The sequence below is a fragment of the Dryobates pubescens genome, chromosome 7 (genome assembly GCF_014839835.1).
Source record: "Dryobates pubescens isolate bDryPub1 chromosome 7, bDryPub1.pri, whole genome shotgun sequence".
In the NCBI taxonomy this organism is placed as follows: Eukaryota; Metazoa; Chordata; class Aves; order Piciformes; family Picidae; genus Dryobates; species Dryobates pubescens.
The window spans coordinates 2206470-2225823 of record NC_071618.1 but is presented as its reverse complement, the minus strand read 5'-3'; the positions used below and the strand labels follow the sequence as shown (position 1 = coordinate 2225823).

At 40.9% G+C, this 19354-nt stretch overlaps 1 protein-coding gene across 2 annotated transcripts; it reads left to right on the top strand.

Moving 5' to 3' along the window:
* RNF149 (ring finger protein 149) lies at positions 1-19033 on the top strand. 2 transcript variants are annotated; one of them, XM_054162954.1, is made up of 8 exons: positions 1-655; positions 7177-7427; positions 10270-10338; positions 13122-13204; positions 13649-13745; positions 14257-14286; positions 16367-16562; positions 17649-19033. In XM_054162954.1, exons 1-8 carry the CDS (start codon positions 196-198, stop codon positions 17705-17707), a joined length of 1245 nt encoding a protein of 414 aa, XP_054018929.1. In that variant the 5' UTR covers positions 1-195; the 3' UTR covers positions 17708-19033. The 2 variants fall into 2 exon arrangements, with proteins under 2 accessions (XP_054018929.1, XP_009909742.2); XM_009911440.2 differs by lacking the exon at positions 14257-14286 and having other exon boundaries at positions 4-655.
* Positions 19034-19354: the final 321 nt, after the last annotated feature.

Below are 19354 nucleotides of genomic sequence, written 5' to 3'. Positions count from 1 at the left end.
CCGGCCTCGCCTCGCCATTAGCGGCGGCAACGGGCGGGCTCCGCCCGGGGCGGGCGGTCGCGGGTTACCTGGGCGGCGCGGTCGCGGGGCAGAGAGGGGCGTGCGGTGGTTGCGCTGCGTCGCCCTTCTAGTTTTCCTCTTTCTCTTCCTATTCCTCCTGGTCGCGGCTGCCCGCGTCGCGGCGGCGGCCGGGCCATGGTGCGGCGCGCCCGCCTGGCGTTGGTGGCGGCAGCGCTGGTGGCGCTGGGGGCGCCGGTGGGTCAGGGCGCCCGGGCTCTAGAGTGGTACACGGCGTGGGTGAGCACGGCCTACGTGGAGCCGCTCAGCAACCGCACGGTGCGAGGCAACACAGAGAGCGGCCGTTACGGGGACAGCTCGCCTAAGGAGAGCGCCCAGGGCCTGGTGGGCATCCCTCGTGGCGCCTCACCGCGGCACATGGAGGGCTGCGCCACCGACACAGATTACGACGTGCCGCTGCCGCCCGGCGGCCGCGGACCCCCCGAGGGCGACCCACCGCCCTGGATAGCCCTGGTAGCCCGCGGCGGCTGCACCTTCAAGGACAAGGTCACCAACGCGGCGCGGAAGCGGGCGGCCGCCGTGGTCATCTACAACGAGGCTCGCTTCGGTAACAGCACCGTCTCCATGTCCCATCTAGGTGAGTGGGGACGAGGATGGGCGCTCCCCGTATTTGCGGAGGGGTTGTGTGTGTTTGGGTGGAATGGCGCGGCTTTGTCTAACGCTGATCCGCGTTGGTAGCGCGGCATTGCGCGGTGAGAGATCTCTATAGGGAGGAAGCCGAGATCAGCGTAAAAACGGTACACAAAGCCCGGCTTTTGTCTCCTCTTCCTTTAAATCACGCTGAGGAAACGCCGGCACCTTCTGTCTTTCAAGTTGCAGCCTGGGTATCAGAAGGTGCGGCGAAGCCATCGAAACGGGCAGCCGTGTAACAGACTGCGGCGGGAGGCACAGGGGCCACGGTTTCGTTCAGAGCGACCTTTTTGCTTTGTACTCTCCGGTAGAATGGCTACACAGTGGTGACAGGTAGGCCGCTTTCCGCAAGCTGTGCGGAAACCTGCTAGGTGATGAAGATCCCTTCTGGTGCCTTTGAAGGCATTAGCCACAGATGTTTGAAGATCGCTTTTGGTACAGGTAATAGCTTCAGCGTCCTCTCCTGTGCAGGTCTGTAAAGGATGGGAGACTGGTATAAGCATCAGGTAATTCTTAAACGCTTGCGGATGTGATAAAGAAATTGATGCCTAGAGAAGGACGTTGATTTGGCTTGTCTGAGCATGCTGACGGCCTGTAGCCTACAGAAGGGACCAGTGTTTTTTGCGGAGATAAGAGCCCATATGTTTTTGTTGCTGCAGTCTCTGTCTGCTCAGACAATGCCAGTGTTAAGTCTTGTTGGATTTTTGTAAGCATAACAGCATCAATTGCTTAAAGGGGCAAAACCCCCTCAAATCTGCTATAAAGTCAGTACGCATTTGCAGACTTCTGAGGACCTGGAAGGTCTTCGGAGGAGGAGGACATACAAAGGTAAAGTGAAATAAAGGATCCCACACGGTCCTGGCAGAACGCATTTGTTAATGCTCAGGCTGTCATTCCTGGTCATGAGGAAGGTGAAGGCCAGGGACGTGACTAAAGTAGAACCATAATGCATTTCTGAAGAAAATAAACTCATTTTCTTTAATATGGTGAGCTAAAAATCTCAGGGAGTTGTTCATTCACAGCACACATGATGTAGCAGGCAGAAAAACAAGTCTCTCGTGGAACACCAAGTGGCACTAACTTGGGGGTTGCAGCATGACTATGATTCCTCTTAGTATGCTGCTTGCTTGGGTCGATCAGCCTGGCCCATCCCTTGCGTTTGGCTGTGAAAGTCAAGGTGGGATGCCAGGTAGGATGTATTCTTGATTTTTGATCCCATGTGGCAGTTAAGGTACATAGGTAATAATTTTTTTCCACTTTACCAGTTGTCAATCCCTGTGAAGGGATTTGTGAACTGCTACATGAGGAAACAAACGCTGCTTCTGGGAAAAGTGCTAAGAATAAATAGTCTGGGAAATCTGCAGTGCTGTAATTAAGAAGTGGAGTTGTATGCATAAGGAAGATCCCCCAATAGATTTGCAACTAGTAGCACTGAAAATTATGTGAGATGGAACGATGGTTATGGGTGATGCCAGCACAGTGAGTTACAAATGGATAATGAATGGGTAACACTTCTGATCTCTAAGCTTGCATTCTCTTTCTGAAAAACCTGCCTTTGAACTTTCTGATGTATGTGTAAGGTGTGTGTGCTGTTAGTGGTGGTGGGTTTTTTTGATGTATTCAGAGATAATGGCACCTGAGTAAAAAGAGCTGCTTGGTTAGGCAAAGAAGCAATTTGCTCTAGGTGGTGTCAAAACATTTGATAAAAGACAAATGTTTCAAACGTTCTGCGATTCGACTACTTTTTCGGGGTACATTGTGAGCTTTGAAGTGAGTGGAGATTTTTAGTAAGGTTTTGGAACAGGAGAGTTGAGGGTTTGAATATGTAGCGTTGCAGTCCTGTCTCTGCTTCCAAAAGAAGATTCCTTAAATTACTACTGATGTCTCAAGTTTTTAGGCCCTTGCTGCATAAATTATATTGTTCAAAATGCTGGATGACTTCCTCAGGAGAAGTAATAATTGAAACAATTTCACATGAGGCTGAAGAGGATTTTTCCAGTGAAAGATGCTCATTTTACTTAGAGTTGTGCTTCACTTACTCAGTCTGAATAGTATAAACCTAAACTTCAGTTTTACAGGGATATAGGCTTTTTTGTCAGTCTTAATTCTGTTCATTTTCTGTAGTGGTGATGAGCTTGTTGCATATAGAGGTTTCAAATTCTTTTCCCAAGGGACTAAGTACTGTATGTAAATATTAGCTGGGAGTGGAGTCTGGAGAGGTAAGGTGTGGAGAGCAGAGTAAGGAGAGTTAGAGGGGGACTGTCTGTAGTAATTTGAAGATAGATTTGGAATGGGGCTTTTGTTGCATGGCTTGTAGGTCTAAGGGAAACTTGGGACTTAGCTTGAGTAGATGACTTCAGCTGTGTAAAGAAAGAGGTCTTTGATGTAGCATTGCCAGGTACACTCCACTAGTCCTTTCCTTCATTGTCTTTTTTTTTTATGAAAGCATATTGAACAAAACAGGTGTGAAGAACTTTGTACTCATGGTTTTATAAGCTCTTGCCAGCTCCAGGGTTATTTTGGCATGTAGTTCAATTCTTTGCTGCGTGGCTTTCAGTAAGTACTCAGGATTCTCAAGTGGTGCATAGCTTCTATATTACTGGTGCTCCCTACTAAAGGATGCTGGTACTAAACTACTGAAAGGACAGAGCTCAAATCAGTGGATTCCTTAACTCTGGTGGTGACTGTATGATGTTGAGGTGCTATGTTGTTAAGAAGCAGGAGTAACTTTAAAATGCATTTACGTGTTGGAAACCCATGCAGAAAGAGGAATGTGTACCATAGTCAATTGCCTAACTGCTTGTGCCTTTTGGTTGAGGAAGGTGATGCCAGCACAGTGAGTTACAAATGGATAATGAATGGGTAACACTTCTGATCTCTAAGCTTGCACCATGCAACATGCACCAGTGTGAGATGAGGTTGGGGTAGATGGTTGAAACAAAGCTTATTTTCAGATTGTTACTGTACTGTTAGGTGTTTGGTCAAGATCAGAGACATTCATTTGGACCAGGAGCTAAAGAGAACATTTAGTGTTAATTGTGGCAATATTAATAGGGCACCTATGCTTAAATAGATCTGAGTACTGACTTCAAACACTTTTACCAAGGTGCTCAAGCTCGGAGAGTTTTCTGATGTTTCTCATGGCTTCCAAATGATAGAAAACTACCTTTGTTAACTGTAGGCATGAATGGGGATGAATGTGATAGTTAGGGATGCCTGGAATCAAGACCTGTATTGCTGATTTTTCCTCATCAGGAGAGTCCTGGTTTCCTTTTGCAAGAGAATACTAGAAATACTATCAGTAAATTTTCATCTTGGTACACTAACAGGAAACATACATTGAGCTTCAGAGTTCCAAATTAACCCTCCTTTCCAGGTATCCTAGGGACCTGCCAGCTCTCACTGCTTTATTTGGATGATAATGTTAGGGAGGGGGGAAAAAAAAAAAGCACATCCTAAATTTCAAACCGAATTCCACTGAAGCATCAATCAGAGAAATCAAGTTTACTCTGAAAGAGTAAAATTACAGTTATTTATTGCAAAATTGGAAGATTACAGAAAGGTAAGGCCAACAAAGCATGCTCTCAGTAGATACTATGTATGTGTGATACTTGGAGTTCTTCTGTAAATATGATTTGAGGTCTGAGTTGTGTCACAGTGGAAGAAGCCGATGGAATGACTCAACAGCATTTCTGTCTTTGAATGTGTTTCAGAACAGAAGTCTAACATTAGGGAGGAAGGAGTTAAAGGCCTTAGTCTTATGGGCTGCTCAGGGCAACTGCATCTCTGGAGCTGCTCTTGTTCCTTTTATAGTAGTGAATCACAATTTTCCTTTTCTTCCCTTCCTTTTGTCCCATGACCTTCAAGGCCATTGTGTTTAGTTGCATGTATTCTTAATGGCAGGTTCAGCACAACGTTTTAAAAATTGTCAAAATGCTGTTAATGGCCATTTATTTAAAAATGTGTGGTACAATTGTGTTGGTTATAAAACTGGAAAGTGTCAGAGTGTCTGGCTGCCATTGTACAAAAGTATCCTGCCTTCCATTTCAGGGAAATAACTGTCTGCTAGTTGGATATGTTAGTGACTAAACAGAGAAGGGCACTGCTGATTGTTGTGTGGGTTTTAAATACTTCTTTGTTAGAAATGGCACAGAGAACTAGGCAGCAGGATTAAACTGACTCAAGATTTCAGGATTAAGGAGGAAACCTTTATTGATTGACAAAATCCAGGCTGTCTCTAATCTTTAAATTTCCTTTTCTTCTCCAAACATGAATGAACCCACATAAACCTTTCCAGCACTGCTGTACTGCTCATTAGTCATCCCTAGGCACCTCTCCTGTTATTTGTAAATCTTACAGTTGGTTAAGGACATATGACCTAATCTCCTGATGCAGGTATGTGGATAATACTTCTAAGCAATGTAAGATAAATTTCTACCTTTGTACATTCTTTTCTTGTTAACTCCCTGTGGGGTTGTGCAGGGTCTGAAAGGAAGTAGTTTTTCAGACAATCTTGTCTGAGATTCATGAGTCTCTCTGGTAATGCTTTTCATTCTGGTTCACAGAGGGAAATAATCTTAAGCAATTTTTAGTATGCTTGGGATATTGTGAAAATTGGTACATTGTTGGTGAATAAAACCGATTAGCAGAGCCCAGATGCTTGTGGATTTGTCGTGTCTTTCTTCAGCTTTGCTGCTTTGAGTCTCCTAATGTACCCACCAGGCAAGGCAGTGCATGCTGGGAGCTGGATGGGTGCTGTTGGTGAGCCAAGCTGGGTGCTTGTTTGGAATATCTGCTCTTTTACTGCAGGTTTGGCCGGTGGGTATGATTTTTACGTTAGGCCACCAGAAGTGGGATTGTTGTGTAAGATGAAGATGGAAACTAGCGTTTCATTCACAGCAGACTGCACCTTACGGAGAGAGGAGCTGCTATGTACAGAAGTGAAACTTGGGCAGATTCCCCTTGGCACAGTAGAAGAGTGCCAGGTTGATGAGGTGTCACAGCCAGAACTGGCTTAACTAAAGGAGCTGGTTTGATTTTGTTTTTAATTTTTCAGGCAACTAGCTCTGTCTTAGGCAGAGGGACAGACAAGTCCAAAGTACTGTTTGGAGTTTTGAAAATCCCCAGTTGCTGTAATGTTACAAAAAATTAAGCAACGATTCCTTTTGACATAGCTTCTCTGTAGGGAGTCTATCATACCACAGCTGGGAGGGAAAAAGGCTTTAAGTCTCCAGTGGGAGGTCTTGTTGCAGGTGGGTAATCTCGAAAACCTAAAAAGGTAGTAGTGACATTACAGCTTTAGTTTCTGTTTAGGAAATCCCCCCTCTCTTTTCTTTCTCTACTTTGATTCAAGCTTACTTTCACTTTTTCTCAGAGGTAAAGTAGCAAAGTAAACTACAGAGTAAGCTACAAAGGTGTATGGCAGTGTTGGTACACACAAAGACCTATTTGGATAAAAACAGCTTACACCAGTGAAAAGGTGACACTTTTAATGAGTACATTGGTTTATAATTTATTTTGTAGTACTTAGGTTAGGTGTTTCTGAGATAAACCCAGAGATGCTTCCTGACAAAATGGAGTAAAACTGTAGTCACAGAGAATCTTGGTTTTCTGCTAGTTGGTCTTGACAGTGGGTTTGATGGTAGCACGGTGCTTACAGTGTTTGTTGTTAGGTTTGGGGTATGGTTTTTCGGTATGTTTTGGTTTTGTTCATTGGTGGTTTTTTTGATTGAGATGCTTTCTTGTATGGCTTGAGTGCTTTTGAGTTCTAATATGATAGAAAAATCTTTGCATTCTATGCTCCCAAAAGAGTTCCCAAGTATTTTTTGACAAGTCCTTGTCATGAAATCTTACATTTTTAATGTTTAGTACTGAAGAATCTTTAAGTGTTTAAATGTTTCCTGTAATTTAATATTACATATCTGATTTTTTTCTTCTTTTGTTCACATATCCAGTGTAATTATGCTGTGTATTCAGATTCAAACTTGATTATCAATGTGTCTATTTATGGTATTCACATACTGTCTCCATCTGCAGCTAGAATTCCCACACTGAAAAATAAAAGACCAGCTGTTCCCGAAGTTGCTCATTAGAACTTCAGGAACTTCAAGATGAGCTGTGTATAACTTGCCTGTTTGGGTTTTTTCTTTGGTTGGTTTTGTTGCTGTTTATTGCATAGTATCCACATCCCATCTTACTGTGAGTACGGGGCCTCAAACAGTAAAGATGCATCTGTTTGAGTTTATCCTGTGTTCAAGATTGTCATAAAGTAAATAAAGGATTCTTTACAAGTAAATTTTCTATCATCTGCTATGAGGTAAAAAAACAAAACAGCAGCAAAACCAAAAAACAAAACGTGAGAGGCTTTGCTCTAACTTTGCTTGCTGATCTTGACTGAAGTGGCTCAAATTAGAATTTTTGTGATCACTGACTTTTCCCTGTTTTTTTTTTTTCTCTTCCCTCTAACAGGAACAGGAAATACAGTGGTGATAATGGTTGGCTATCCAAAAGGAATAGAGATACTAGAGCCAGTGCGAAGAGGGATTCCAGTGAAAATGACCATTATTGTTGGCACACGGCATGTGCAGGAATACATTAGTGGCCAGTCAGTTGTGTTCGTGGCCATTGCCTTCATCACTATGATGATTATATCACTTGCTTGGCTCATATTTTACTATATACAACGTTTCCTCTATACAGGATCACAGTTTGGAAGCCAGGTAATTTGAAACGATTGTGCTTTAGACCATTCACTGTCTTCTTATTGCAAATCAGTTGCTGAACTTTACTTGTTTATTGAAGCATTCTTGAAGATCTCTCCCTTCTTGCTACTTCACTGTCTGTGAACGCTACTCAGTAATATCTACTGAAGCTAATAAGCACTGTGCTAATTAGCATCACAAGTTTGGCTGGTTATAATTATTAGATACTCTTACGAAATTGTGGGAAATACGTTTAGCCATTTGTCAACAACTGAGTAAAGGCAGCTTCTTGTGTGATTTGTCACCTGACTTCCTTCCTTTTGACACGAAAAATTATTTTCATTCTTCAGTGATTTTCAGCCTGGAAGTACTAACTTTCCTAACCAGACTTTTATTAATGGAAAGAGACCAGGGTAATGTGTTTTCTTAGTAAGACCCACCAGCAGTTAGGAATAGGATTTTTTTGTTGTAAAGCTATACGGAAACTACTTTTGGTACTTTTATTCCTACCACTCCACTGTAGAGTACTGAATTGCAGCAGCCTAGAAGGAGCACGTATGGTGAGATTATGCTCTTAGCCTACCTGAACTGCTGACTGTGGTGGGAATATCGGAATGATCAGAAAGGAGTAGCTTTGATCCTTATTTGCCCCTTCCACATTCCTATTCTTTTGATAGGTTTAAAAAAAAGTAATCTTTACCTTTTCCCTTGAGGGAAGGATTTCATCATAGAGTAATTTAGATTGGAAGTGACCTCTGGAGGCTATCTGGTTCAGAACCCTGTGAGAGCAACATACATGGAGTTCTTGAGGGCCTTGTTCAGCTGAGTTTTGAAAATATGTGAGGATGGCACTTCCCTGTGCTTTTAACTCTTGCAGATAGGCTCCTTTCATGGTCATTAGCAACTCTGATGTAGTTCTCTACTAACAGTGAAAAAGAGGGTTGTACTTGTTTGTCTTTGCAAGCTTTTAAGATAAATGTCTGCTTATCACATGGGCTTCTCCTTCTGCTTGAAGTGTAAGCTCTAGCTTTGGGGGAGAAGGGAAGGCAGTTTTGTTTGCCTTTGGGAGTCTGAGCTCTGATGAGTACTTGAAGGACTCTTCTAGGAAAATCCTTAGTTTCTCTTCAGTAACTTGAGGATAGCACATAGGACTTCTATATTGGCTAAATCTGTGGTCTCTTCAAAATGCTGGCTCCCTAGAGTCTTTTTTTACCAAAGTTCTGTTAACTCTCATTTTGAGAATACTTCTATCAAAAGTTTTTTGTTGTTTATGGAAAGGGGTGTGTGTTTTTGTGTTGTAACAGTTGTTTGGTGAAGAAAGTCACTTCTTCCCGTTGCTTTTTGACATAGTTCATGCTAAGGGAAGTCCCAAGTGCTTGCTTTATGAATAATTTTAAGAACTTTTTTTTTAGGGCTCCTGTGATGTTTCCCAGAAATATACAGCACAGACTCTTAGAAGATTTTGCCACTGGACTTGTCATATCAGTGCTTCTTAATTAAATTGCCTAGCATTAGATGGTGATGCTGATTTTTCAATTCTCCCTATTTCAAAATGGCCTTTGAAAACAAAAATTAGCAAAAATAGCCCAGATTTGAAATTGTCATGAAGATCTTAAATTCTTTGAAAATACTAGATTCTGAAATTATTTTTTTTTGGGGGGGGTGTTGGGGAGGGTGGTGGGGGAACCTACAATTCTAACCCAGACCGTATTTTGCTTGGCTTACTGACTCCACTGTAATTAAAGCTTGTAGTTAAGTATGCCATGCTTTTAAGCAAGCCACTGTGTAGCTGCAGAATGAAGATAAGGATGGGTATCTTACATTTTATTCCAGAATCAGTTTAGTGGTAAAGTTTGTAAGACCATCTTGCTACCAAAGGTGAAACAGGACCTTCTAGACAGCTGGGAACTGATACAGAAGGTGGAATACCCTGTTGCTGCTGGTTGACTCTCAATTTCTGAGAGATCTTTCAGACTAATTCTTTTTGACGCTGTAAGACCAATTTTTCAACACTGTTCGTAGAAGAAAACCCAGCCATCAGCTCCTCTTCTTTTTAATTTATTCATTGACTGTGTTTTATCAGTGAGGGTTGCTGTAACTGGGAGTGTGTGGTGGCTCAGTTTCTAGCAGTAGCTAGTACTTCGTCTTGGAATACAGTACTGCTTTATTTTCTCGCTTTCCCTCTAAGTACAATTGGGACTGTTACTGTATAGAAGTCCAATATGGTGCCTCATGTCTGTTAAGCCTTTCTTGTCATCTCCTTTGCATAATGTGTCCTTTCAGTGCAAAGCTTTGTATAATGTGTGAGACAGTGTTTAACTGACGGCAAGTATTAATAGCTACAAGCAGCCTTTTGACCTGGTGGCCAGCTCTAGGCTGCCCTGCAGGATTCCACCTTCTCCCAAGCTGGTGCAGAATGTACAGTCTGCTTGCTCATTGGCTTGCCTAACTCGAAGGTCTGGTTATACAGCTGTTGCTTAAGCTCTGATTCCCTCTAAAGCTTACGCCTGTTGTAATGTTTCTGTGCGGGAAGGCCCTTACATGCAGGCAGTCACGATGCACGGCCGTGTGTGGCGGCTTGGTCTGCGTACTTCTGCACTGGCTGAGCTCATTGTAAGAGCAGTGTACTTACCGTGTTTGCTGCTGTGCCCCAAGAATGCAAAGCTTGTAGTCCTTCAACATCTGCTGGTTGGAAGTATTTTATAAACAAATTAGGCCAATTTATAAAAAAAAAAATCCAAATTATTTTTGATGCATTCAGAAGACTTAGTAATTCATATGGAAAGGATTTAAAAGCTTTGAAATGTAACTAACTCTTGAAAAATATTTCATGCACTAATATGTAAAGTCTTTATTCAAGGGACATAGGAAAGAAACCAAGAAAGCAATCAGCCAGCTTCAGCTTCATACTGTGAAACGTGGAGAAAAGGTAATTCAGTAGCTCTGGTAATTGTATGATTTAAAAATGGTTGAAACATCTTTATAGAATTTAAAGACACTTTCACCTTGTATTTTCGGTGTGACTTACATTTTATTTTTAGGCTCATTTTAGGACCTTTATTTAGGAGGCAGAATTTAAGATTGAGAAGTGAAATTTGAACTACCTATGAAACGTAAAGCTGTTTTGTTCCAAATAATACCTGCTTATACAGAATGCTGTGGGAGACTGCAGGGCTGATACTGTAAAGATGAGGAAACACTAATATCATTTCAGTGCTTGAAAACATCAACAAGTGGATTGCAAAACACTTCCTAGGGCTTATTGATTGCACAGTTCTTACAGCTGATGTAATGTTTTGTTTTCTTAAGAGCACATCCATCTTTTTATTGATCGGGAAGGCCATAGAAATCTAAAAAGCTTTGAAAAATGAAACACTTGTTTCATCTTTTTGACAAGCAATACATTAAGGAGCTGTGTAGACTTACTTGAAGCATGAATTTTTTAGAAGTACATTTCTATGTATCGAGATTAAACTATTCTAAAAATTAGAGCAGCCTTTGAGAAGTTGGCTTTTACAGCATAGGACCTAAACTCATAGCAGTGTTAGAATAACTAAAGTAGAAAAAGTCAAGGTTTTGAAAGAAAAAATATTTTAGGTGGGGTTTCAGACAGCTATGAATCTAGTTCCTAAATTAGGCTCTGACTAGACTTCTGCTACTACACACAGGCATTTTTCCCCCTAACCCTTTGATTAGTTTTCATTTAAGGACTGAGTTGCTCAGAGATAAAAACAAGGATTAGGGTTTTTTAACCCATGAATAAGATTGAGGTGAGAAAGGACATCTATGTGTAAGAACTTTTAAAAGCTGTAATTGAGCACATGTTACAGAGAATATCCTTCATTTAGTAAATTGGTTTTGAAATCTAAAAAACCCCAAAACTGTCTTTGAACTTGGCCTTTTTTGTCTCATGCATTCATCATGGTGAAGCAGCATTTTATAAGGATTTGTTACTTTAAATAATATTCTAAATTCTACCAAAAAGTAATCTAGTTCAAGCTGTGAACAGACATATTTATACTTTGTGTTCATACAGTGGTGGACCAGAGATCAAGAAACAGGGAATTAGACCAAAATTTGTGTCATGTAGTATCAAAGCATAACAGCATGAGGAGAAATGGATAGAAAAGGGCCATGATGAAATCTATAGTGAGAACCACAAGGAAGATATTAAGGACTTATAAAGTGATGTTCAGCAAACCTCTAAAAGTTACTTGTGAGATTTTTGCAGTGTACCAGGTATTTCTTTGCCATCAATGTACCTTTTCCTAAAGTAAAATGGAGGAATTTAAGTCGTGCAGTTGTCCGGTTGTAACAGCGAGCCCCTTGTCAGTTAAGTGAAGTAGGATGAGTTAAGATTAGAATCTATTAAATATTTTTCTGCTTGGTAAATCATGTCTTCAAATTTGATTTGAATAAGCCTAGTATCAGCAAAATCATGTGATTCAGTGATGCAAAGGTACTTTCATGAGCTAATGTAAATTTATATGGACCTACTGTCCTGTCTTTTCTGTTAAGAGTTCTACATGTTCTACCAGCCATGTAAAAGAGGATGTTTTTTCATTGTGACGCAATACAGTCATCCATTATCTCTTCATGTGGGGTTGAGGTATTTAACTAAAAATAGGTCCAATATATTAAAAGTGCATTTGCCATCATGTAGATCTTTCCTGAGAAGCTTATGGGATTATTGTAAAACAGACACTCATTGGAGTATGTGTTACATTGCATATGGTGTGCTTGGATTTTGCCTCTTGGGCAGAATTAAAAGGAAATGTTTATTACAGAATAAGGACTTGTCTTTCTTTGCTGAAGGAGGGAAAAAAAATAAAAATCTGATTTGCCTGGGAATTCAAGGCATTAAGTAAATTAATATCATGCAAAGGGAGAGAAATTTGTCTTGAACTTGAAAATTTGCTTCCGGTATTAATTAATTTGGTGTTGGCGGTAATGAAACGGAAGTGTCTCGGTAAGCAGCGAGCACCAAATACTGATTTTTGTGGAGGATGGAAGGGCTCACTCTGTGCTTCTAGTATTTGTTGTATGCAGCCTAATTAACAATGAATTACTACTTTTTCATCTGGAGATATCCATTGTATTTGCACTATAAGCATGGCTTCAAGAAGACAGTAAGACCTGTTAGGTAAGATAGTAAACCCTTAGGAGAAAGAAATCAAGGTGGGGAAATACTGCATTTTGACTGTCTCAGTGAGCTTGGAGGGAAGCTTTCAAAACCATCTCAAATTATATTCCTCAATTCTCTTCTGGCAACCAAGGGAAAGCAGCTAGGATGTGGTGGGGGTGGGGGAAAAAGTGTGGAAAAAGAGGTTCCTGCACTTGGTTGGAAGTCTTTGGGACCATCAGCTAAGAATTAGATTGCATGCTTTTGTCTTTGATGCTGGCATCTTTTAAAGTTTCTTCAACTCGTAGTTCCTTTAATCTGAACTTTTACTGTGTTCCCATGAGCAAAGCCAGTGCTTGAGACTCAAATTACTTAAGGTAATAGCTATTTAAATTAGAAAGTCTGGCTTTGGCTGCTTTTAGTGTTTGGTATCACTTGATCCAATCGCCCCTTGATGGAATCCTGAATTAAATGTGGAAGATTTTTATTTGGTAAAGCATTTTATACATTCAGTGAATCTAGCTATTGCACAAAGCTTGTTCTGTAATGAAACATGGATGTGATACATTTAAATGTGTTGTCATATTTAGGGATTAGACGTTGAAGTGGAAAACTGTGCTGTGTGCATTGAGAACTATAAACTGAAAGACACTGTCCGAATTCTGCCGTGCAAGTAAGTTGCTACAATTTATTCTTCCCTCTTTAGATGAGCTTTCTGGAAAGTCTTCTGAAACTCTGGTGGCAAAGCTAAAGCTGTGCCACTTAAATGGTCTATTACATGCTGAGGGGCACTGGGAGACTGTAGCACTTCCTATCTGTGCAGGAAAATGGAGCAATTGGGAGAGGTCTAGGAGCTGAAGCTGTGTTTTCTTAAGTTAGAACTGTACAGTGGTGAACTGGTAACTGTGGTGTCCTTGTGGTTAGTAACATCTCTTATTTCAGAAAGTTTGATGAATAGATTCTTCCAGAGCTCTGTCCCAGTCCATTAAGCAGTACCTAATTGTCAGGGATATAAAGGAATGGGTTTATTTTTGATACATATAGTAACGTGCACACTGTTTGAAGGAATAGTGTATGGCTTTCATTGTAAGTTCTAATGGGCTTTTCTTCTCTTCAGGCATATCTTCCACAGAACATGCATTGACCCTTGGCTTTTGGACCACCGAACTTGTCCAATGTGTAAACTAGATGTTATCAAAGCTTTGGGATACTGGGTATGTTGCATGCTTTCTTCACTCTTCAAGGTAGAAGTGCGGTGCAGGAGGCAAGCCTTCATGTAACTGTTCAAAATGAGAGCAATTGTTACTTGACAAGACTAAAGATGTTGGGCAAAAATGCAAGAGTTATTAGGAACCAGGAAAATAAGGGAATTTTAGGGCTAAGAGCTTAAAGTGTATTGAGCAGCTTATGAATGTCCTGTGTACCCTTCTGTGATAACTATTTTCTTCCTATCTCAGGCTGATAATAGTAACAAAGTGTAAGCAGAGGTGGGGCAGTTTGCCCAAGCTGCAAGAATAAACTTCATTCAATAGATCTAGACCATATCTTTGATCTTTTTGAGAGCTGTGGTTCAAAGGAAGAAGTTTTTCTGTCCTGTTTATGTAGTTCCATGTTTGCCCAGTGTTGTATCACTGTTAATGAGCCAGTACTTAGAACCTCCCTAAAGACATTCACCAGAAATTGGTTAAGTAGAGAAAATGATGTGCTCTCATTTCTTTCTGACAGCACCAGAAAAGAGAGATGAAGACACATGCGGTAGGTTACTTAGTCACTGTCAATAAGTAGTTTTGAGTTCCACTAAATTGCTATAGGCATGGATGTCCCTCTTTTTCTCTTCTATTAATGTACAGAGATCTTCAGAAGATAGGGGTATTCCTTGGTTTTAGGAACCTTCCTTTCATAGGCTAGGTGTGCATTTTGGCTAGATTTTCTCTTCATTGTAGAGACTTAGCAGATCTATGGAAGACTTTGACAAAACAAAGTAATTCATAAAAGATGACTATATGTGTATATATATAATGTATATACATACCAGATTATGGCACTTTTGTGTATGACCCAAGAGTTGCACGTTTTTTGCCATGTGAAATAGCTATTGGTACTTTAATATTATGCTAGTGGCTTGGTTTTGCTCGCTTTCAATTCTCAGAGCTGATGTAACTTGTGTTTTATGCAGGATGTATCTGTTTGTGTACAGGCTGAAAACTGAAATACTAAAACCTGAACACCACACTTACTCCCTGAATTCATGCTGTTGCAGAGGATGCTGATATCATGCCTAATCAGGAAGAGTAATACCTCCTCTGCTTGTTAGACAAAATGAATGTTGGAAGGCGGGTTGAATGGAATTATATTAAATACAAAGGCCTGAGTTGTGGTGGTGTTTTGTTTTTTTCTTTCAATGAACTAGAGGAAATATGTTCTGCTTAGGCATCAAAGTTCCACTGAAGCTAACAATGTTTCTAGCTGAGTTTGCAGTTTGCTCAGCCTAGTTTGTAGAGTGATGTTGTGAATTTTTTACTAATGTGAGGAAAAAAATGCAAAGAGCAAGGTGGCTTCTTTCAGCGGTGTGCTCACTGAGCGATGTAATGGCAGACAAGAACGTACAGCCTTATTATAGACATCTACTGAACCTTCTGCAAAGAGGCTAAAAGATGAGTTTGGTTTTATAAAAAAAAAAATTTGCAGCATTTGAAGTATTTTTCAAGGCTCCAAGTAGGAAGGCAGGCACCAGGTCCTGTTGGGTGCCTTCTGTTTTGTAAAGAGCAGACTTGGGTGGTCTAGTTCTGCATTTCTTACGAGCAATGAACTGCATCTCATCATGTCCAATTTAGTAGAGCATTGTTGAACGTTGTATTTTCCATACTTAACTGCCTAAGTTGTGGAAAACAAAATAATGAACACCCTCAGCCCACACACACACAGATAATTAGTATTACATGTGTCTTAACTCTTCAATTCTAGCAGTTCTACAGCTCATTAAAATTCAGTACACTTGAAAATACACTGCTTTGGTCCTAAAGAAAGAACTGGCTGAGAAGTTTTTTATCTTAAGATGGGCCTTTACTAATTGTTTGAGGAGAGGAAAAATACTCATGAGACCCACAGAACAGCTACTTGTACTGCAGTACACCTGCTTATGTGTAAGTAATGTTAGTATGTCAATGGCAAGGGCTTAGTGAAAGTGGTCTGTCTAATTTTAGGCGCAGAATCGTGCCTGTAGGATTTTGAGTTAAGTTTGAGAATGGATCAGAAATAGCTTGTGCTCCTTTGTACTGCAGATGTTTTGTTCTTGCAAAATGGCAAGCTGGCATATTTGCATTTTTGAAACAGACTTAGGATGGAGGTAGAGTAGGAGGGAAGTTTGTTTTGATGTCCAATGCTGGCTTACTCCAATTGAAAAAAAAAATCTGACCTTCCCAATTGTGGTCATGATAAACAGATTTCCACAAACTCAACAAACATCAGTAGGTTTGCTCAGTGAAGACTTGGTTGTGCTGAGCCTCCTTCTAACCACACTACAGCAATACTGTTGCTGCAACATTGATCTGCTTCATCCAAAAGGCTGGCTGGGTTCACTCCTCTTATTGCTGTTCTTGGCTTTGGGGTGATGTTGAAAAACTGGCTTTGCTTTTACTTGGCTTATTTTTCTTTGCAGTCAGACAATAACATTGAAAATAGACACTGCTCAACAATGTACCCATGAGCACACTGATAACAGGTCAAAAGATGGCCTTTTTTTCCAATAAGGTGGGGTTACAAAGTGGTAATGTGAAGGAATATTGATGCCTCATGGTAGATGAAAGTGTCAGTTAAATATATTTCTATTTTTCAGGGGGACCCTGAAGATGTGCTTGAAGTTCCAATGCCTGAGTCAATAAGTGGCAGTGTTTCAGTTGGAAGTCTGAGTATTGCTTTACAAGATGATGACAGAAATGAAGTAAGCGAGTTGTCAGCTTCCTCCACTAATGAATCTGTGTTGCAGTGCACCAGTTTGAAGGAGGATGCAGGTGAAACCACCGCGTTACTTGGTAAGTAATGCTTGGTTTATCACTTGGTGATCCTTAATGCCATTCACTGCATTAGAAGAAGCCATTCACTAAGTGGGGTCAGAGTGGCTGGAAAGCTGCCAAACAGAGAGGGACCTGGGGGTGCTGATTGACACCCACCTAAACATGAGCCAGCAGTGTGCCCAGGTGGCCAAGAGGGCCAATGGCATCCTGGCCTGTATTAGGAATAGTGTGGCCAGCAGGAGCAGGGAGGTCATTGTGCCTCTGTACTCTGCATTGGTTAGGCCACACCTTGAGTCCTGTGTCCAGTTCTGGGCCCCTCAGTTTAAGAAGGACATCGAGACACTTGAATGTGTCCAGAGAAGGGCAACAAGGCTGGGGAGAGGCCTTGAGCACAGCCCTGTGAGGAGAGGCTGAGGGAGCTGGGATTGTTTAGCCTGGAGAAGAGGAGGCTCAGGAGTGACCTCATTGCCCTCTGCAACTACCTGAAAGGTGGTTGTAGCCAGGAAGGGGTTGGTCTCTTCTCCCAGGCAACCAGCACCAGAACAAGAGGACACAGTCTCAAGCTGTGCCAGGGGAGGTTTAGACTTGAGGTGAGGAGAAGGTTCTTCACTGAGCGAGTCGTTCGTCATTGGAATGTGCTGCCCAGGGAGGTGGTGGAGTCACCGTCCCTGGAGGTGTTCAAGGGGAGATTGGACATGGCACTTGGTGCCATGGTCTAGTTGTGAGGTCTGTTGGGACAGGTTGGACTTGATGATCCTTGGGGTCTCTTCCAACCTTAGTTATACTGTGATACTGTGAAGTGCTATCAGTAGTGTTAGTGTTGCAGTACGGACCAGACTGAGTGGTGTCGCTTACTACCCATGTTCAAAAACCACAAGCAGGTAGGTAGTGAATTCTACAGAGCTGGACAAAACTTGTTTTGAGGGGGGTGGGCGGGGGAGATGTAAGCAGTATCTTAGGAGGACTACTACCCTGGAGAATCATGAGAAGCTTAGGTACATACTACTATGAAATTTGTCGCCAGAGTTAGGATTGATGTGACAGGTAAAATGTATTAAAATGGTAAATGGACAAACAGTTTTTCTTCTAATTCCTGACTTCTAGATGTGGATGTCAGTAATAACCGGCATGGAGAACATCTATCAAATGGAAATTCCCACTGAGCTGCTTACTGGGAAGATATCTTGAATAGACTGTTGAAGAACTATTATTTTTTATTTAACTAGTATGGACTTTTGTCTAGTTAATGGAAGAAATAACAATGTAAATTATTTTACCTTTCAGACTTTTCTAGCTGGTGTTCCAAAAGGGCTAATAACTTAAGAATTTTGTACACAGGAGAATTTTATAAAATCTCCTCTGGATGTCTCATCCTAAAAAGAAAGATGCAATAACCCTTTTTCTGTAAGCAGTGTTACAATGTCGTCGTGTTCCAGAGGGCTGCAGCAAAGATGAAGAGTAGGCAGTGAGAACAGTGTAGAATGTCTTAACAGATAAATATTTTGGATACACTATTTACATTCACTATGTACGCATGGAGAACACTTACAAGACTACAGCTATTAAAATGTTCTGAAAGTTCTGATCTGCTGTAATTGGAGATGGATGTTCTTACAAAAGACATAATCTAACCATGAAAGTCACGTAACTTCACGGATTACGTTGCATATGCTTTTGTGTGAGTAAAACGAATTGCTGGTTGCAACTTTCCTTACGCATAACAAGTACTAATTTGATCTTGTAATGTGTTCTACACAGAGTGGATGCTGGGGGGAAAAGGAGACTTTCTCCATCTTGCTAGATTTTTATACTGGATTTGGCAGTAATAGGTTGCGCTAGGTGGTCTTCACGTGCTGAGCATGTAGACTTGCTTAGGTATATGCACGCTGGTTACCTCTTCCAATCTCGAACTCAGTAGAACAGAGGTAAAGGGCTAACTATGGCTAAAATGTATTTATTAGTCTATTTATGACAATTTACTTAATTCCTTCTTATTCCTACCCTGTCCCATTTCATTATATAAAAATGGAAACTGTTTCTTAGAAGTTTGGGTTTGGTTCAGGTTTTATTTTTCTTTGCACAGAGATGCTGGAATTCTTCTCTTAGCTGTTCAGCGTTAGGAGTTTTGACCGGGTTTGCCATTAGCTTTTATTCCTTTCTTTTAGATTAGCAGTACTGTGCCTTATAGTAAAACACTTAAGAAACCTGAAGCATCTGAGAGTGAATATAAACCCTGGCATCTCCCATTATGACCTCTTACTCAAATATTTATATACTGTATGTGGTACAAGGAATTGCTAAACTGTTTCGTAAAGAAATATGTATATTTCAAACACTACTTAAGAGTGTTAAATGAATTGTTTAGGATTTTAGCATTGTCATGTTACAAATACCTACGCTACATTCCTCAGTTTTCTTTTGTAAAGCTGTTACTCCAGGTTGCTTAAAACGGTGTCTTTTATGAGACATTTGTTTCAAGAGTGCATTTGGGTTTTTAAAATGTATATTTGGAATGTTTTTATGAAAATATGCAATTCTTCTTTCTAACTTACTGAGCTTCAGTAGAAGCAATAACTTTTTTTTTAGTTGTCGAATGAATGCTCCAGGAATGATAGAGATTTCAGCTGGGGAAGTGTATAATTGGAACTACTTCTTTGCAGAGCAGATGTTTCACCCTAAATTTCCTTCCCAAAAAAATCCTATTAATGCCTACTTCAAAAACAAAAAGAAAGGTAAATCTGCCTCTTCCCTGTAGGAGTGTAACTTTCAGATTTACTGGAAGATTGTCAGGTTGTAGTTCTGATGTCACC